The 3,547-nt window shown below is 36.2% G+C and overlaps 1 protein-coding gene across 1 annotated transcript in view; it reads right to left on the reverse strand.

The window, feature by feature from the left end:
- Positions 1-1,117: 1,117 nt before the first annotated feature.
- Positions 1,118-3,547, reverse strand: part of LOC128664051 (zinc finger MYM-type protein 1-like) — a 7,201-nt gene continuing 4,771 nt past the window's right edge. Inside the window, exon 2 of the mRNA XM_053718717.1 lies at positions 1,118-3,369. Coding sequence (XP_053574692.1) covers positions 1,192-3,336 — 2,145 coding nt within the window. The 5' untranslated portion in view covers positions 3,337-3,369 and the 3' untranslated portion in view covers positions 1,118-1,191. The remainder of the gene's footprint in view (positions 3,370-3,547) is intronic.

Here is a 3,547-nt window from a genome sequence, read left to right on the forward strand (position 1 = left end):
ACGCTCCCTAACCACTTAATTTACTCTGCGCTTATTGCACGTAATTTTTAGTACACTTCCTTGGTTGTGTATGGATAAATATATCACTTTACCTTCACTCACGGGGAAAAATACTCCGGGTATGGCCTGCCAGGAACAAGGACCGTAAGAATAAAATCTTGCCGGGGACGCCGGCAGATACACCTATAGAACCTACACCATCGAACTCCCAAAATCTAACGACTCTAAACGAAACAAATCTTGTTGCAAGTATATTAGAAGCAGTGACGTGCGGTGAGGTCTGAGGCTGGTGAGGCACTAGATATTTTACGCTGAAGCAAGACATATACCGCGGGCCACACGTACCCCCAACAGGCCAGGTTTTATTTTTATGCTGAACCAGTGCATAGATTAAATAATAAGCTGATAGCTGAGAGCATGTTATTAACCATGGTGTTAGTGATCAGATGATTATTTTACTTTTGCGCTGGTTTACCTATAATGAAAACCTTACCTGTTGGGGGTACTTGAGGACCACAATTAAGATACATTTCACTAAAGCACCAGCTCATCTGCAATATGTTGATTACCTGACAAATAAAGCAGGTTGTAATAGTGTGATCATATATTACAGAAGTGGAAAATTGTATTGCAAATTAACTTCAGAGAAAAACAAAACAAAAACTTTTGTTCTTTTTAAAATCTTTCTTTAATAAATAAATTCCAAAGTTTGAACTGCAACATATACTTTAATAAATAACTTCTATATTTTTAACTTTAAAAACATATACTTTAATAAATACCTTCTACAGTTTTCACTGTCACATATACTTTAATAAATACCTTCTACAGTTTTCAATGTAAGATATACTTTAATAAATTCAACAGGTTAAACTAACATATACTTTAATAAATACCTTCTACAGTTTGCACTGTAACATATACTTTAATAAATAAATTCAACAGTTTTCACTGTAGCATACTTTTATAAATACATTCAAGTGTTAACTGTAACATATACTTTTATAAATAAATTCAACAGTTTTCACTGTAGCATACTTTTATAAATACATTCAAGTGTTAACTGTAACATATACTTTTATAAATAAATTCAACAGTTTTAACTGTAACATAAACTTTTATAAATAACTTCAACCGTTTAAACATCTAACCAAAAGTTGTTTTCTATTTGAATAGCTTTACTCCGCTCCCTTATTTATAAACAAAGTCCATTCGGCGGTCTTTTTTTACAAAATTTTCAATCACTTTATTCATAAAGCCTTCATTGTCTTTGTCATGAAACTCTACCAATCTTCTGCGCTCAATGGCTAAAATTGCCAGGGATGATAGTCGTCCCTGATCAGTTCTATTCCTGGTGTGTGTTTTAATTCTCTTTAAAGCAGAGAATGAGCGCTCAACAGAGGCTGTTGTAGCTGGTATTGTGTGAACAAGATGCAGTAGTTTAACAGCCTCTGGAACAGTCTGCATCAGATCGTTTTTGGCCAAAAATTTCATGAGATCTCCAGGTGATTTGCATTCAGTCCTTAAAACTTCAGAACCATACAATCCAACTAGATCACATTTTAGTCTAACCAAGTCAAAATATTTGGCATATTTTCTAAGGCTCTGCAGTTTTTCGTCATCAATATTTTTTGACATCTCGAGCAGTTTGGTGCAATCGACCAAACTAAGGAATTCAAGCTCACTAAATTTATCAAAGCGAACTCTCATTTGAACAGTGACATTGTCTATAATGTTGTAAAACAATCTTCTCCTCACATCTTTAATTGGCTCTCTACTTCTTGTTCTTTCGTTATCTGTCAGCCCCAGTCTGACGCATTTCTCCTCAAATTCCCCATAGAAAGTGTCAAACTCTTGTCTCTTGCTTTCCAGAAATTTCATAGTGTCATCAATTCGCCGACAGCAGAATCCAACATCCATCAGTTTGTTCTGCAGCAAACGAAAGAGTATGTCAGTTTGTAGGAAAATGGCCTCATATGCCATTAGCAAGAAGCAGGTTGAAGATTTATAAAGAAAGCTATTATAGCCTTTTGCCATTATATAGGCCTCATTGTCCCAATCAGCTGGATTTTGTCGGATAAACTGGAACATAGCACGCAGATCAATTTGGAACATGTTGACTGTATGCACTAGTCTGGAATGTGAACTCCATCTGGTGGGTGCTGATCTTGGTAAACGTCGCTTCACAAAGTCGTCCAGTACTTGAGTGCGCTTGGTTGACTTACTGAAAAACGTGGCCATTCCCTCAAGTGTTGAAAAAAAAACTTTACACTCAGGTATAGATTTGGCAGAATGGGAGAGCACCAGGTTTAACTTGTGGGCATAACAATGTATAAAAGTGGCTTCTGGTATTTTTTCTTTAATCTTGGCCTGCACCCCATTAAGATCTGATGCCATCACAGAGGCTCCGTCGTAAGTCTGAGCTACCAGCTTTTCAAGACAATTGTATTTCTCCAACACTCCCAATACATAATTTGCAATAGCTGGTGCTCTTCTGTCAACGATTTGATCAAAGCCTAAGAATGCCTCCTTCACCTCACAAGTCTCCTCCCTTGTACACACATAACGCAAAATTACAGATATCTGTGTTATGTTTGTTATATCAGTTGTCTCGTCTACTTGAACAGCAACAAATGGGGCTGCATCAATCTCTGTTTTAATATCTTCTCTTATTACATCAGCGACTGCTTCAATTAAGTCATTCTGAATTCTGTTTGAACATCCAGAAAACACAGTGGATGTCTTCAAATGTGTATCCAAACGTGCATTATCATCTGCATAAGAATGTAATAGCTCCACATAGTTGCCACGATTATAAGATGTTGCACCCTCCTCGTTACCACGAAATGCTATTTCCTGTTTGCCTAGATAACAGGTTGCCTTAATAAGCTGTTTTAAAATTTCACGGTTTTCTTTCACTTTAGCATTGTGGTTGCTGATATTTCTTTTCCGCTGTTCATTCAAAGACAGGTCTATCCTTGTCCCACTTCCAAATGTTTTTAAACTAATTTGGTTTTGAATATGACTTGTGGATTTTTCATGTTTGTTGATGGCCCTTGACAGATTTTTCAAGTCAGCAAATCCAGTACTTGTCCAAACATTTTCGTTATTGGAGAACAATATACATGAAAAGCAGTAAAGGCGGTTCTTCGTAGCACAGCCACACAACCATTCTTTCCTTTGGTACCACTCTATCCTGAATGTCCGTATCATGGTTTTCTCTTTTTGAACCAAGCCCTTAAGCTCAGGCATTGGTCTTCCATTATTTATTAGTGCAACTTTTGATGGATAGTCCAATCTTGAAAAATTTTGAAGGTTAGATATTGTGTTTTCCATTTTCAAGATAATGAAAATTTGAATACTGAACGCCTGGCAAGAGAGAAAAAGAGAAATTATGAGAGAACTAAAGTAAATTAAATTAAACCATAAAAAACGATTGTGTGAAAAACAGCAAACTACTTACTTTCTTTCTTGCACAATTCTCTGTGTAGTGTAGCACTGTCCTTATAGTGATATGGGAGCTGATTTCTTTGAAACTGAAGTTAGA

Source organism: Bombina bombina, chromosome 6 (genome assembly GCF_027579735.1).
Source record: "Bombina bombina isolate aBomBom1 chromosome 6, aBomBom1.pri, whole genome shotgun sequence".
In the NCBI taxonomy this organism is placed as follows: Eukaryota; Metazoa; Chordata; class Amphibia; order Anura; family Bombinatoridae; genus Bombina; species Bombina bombina.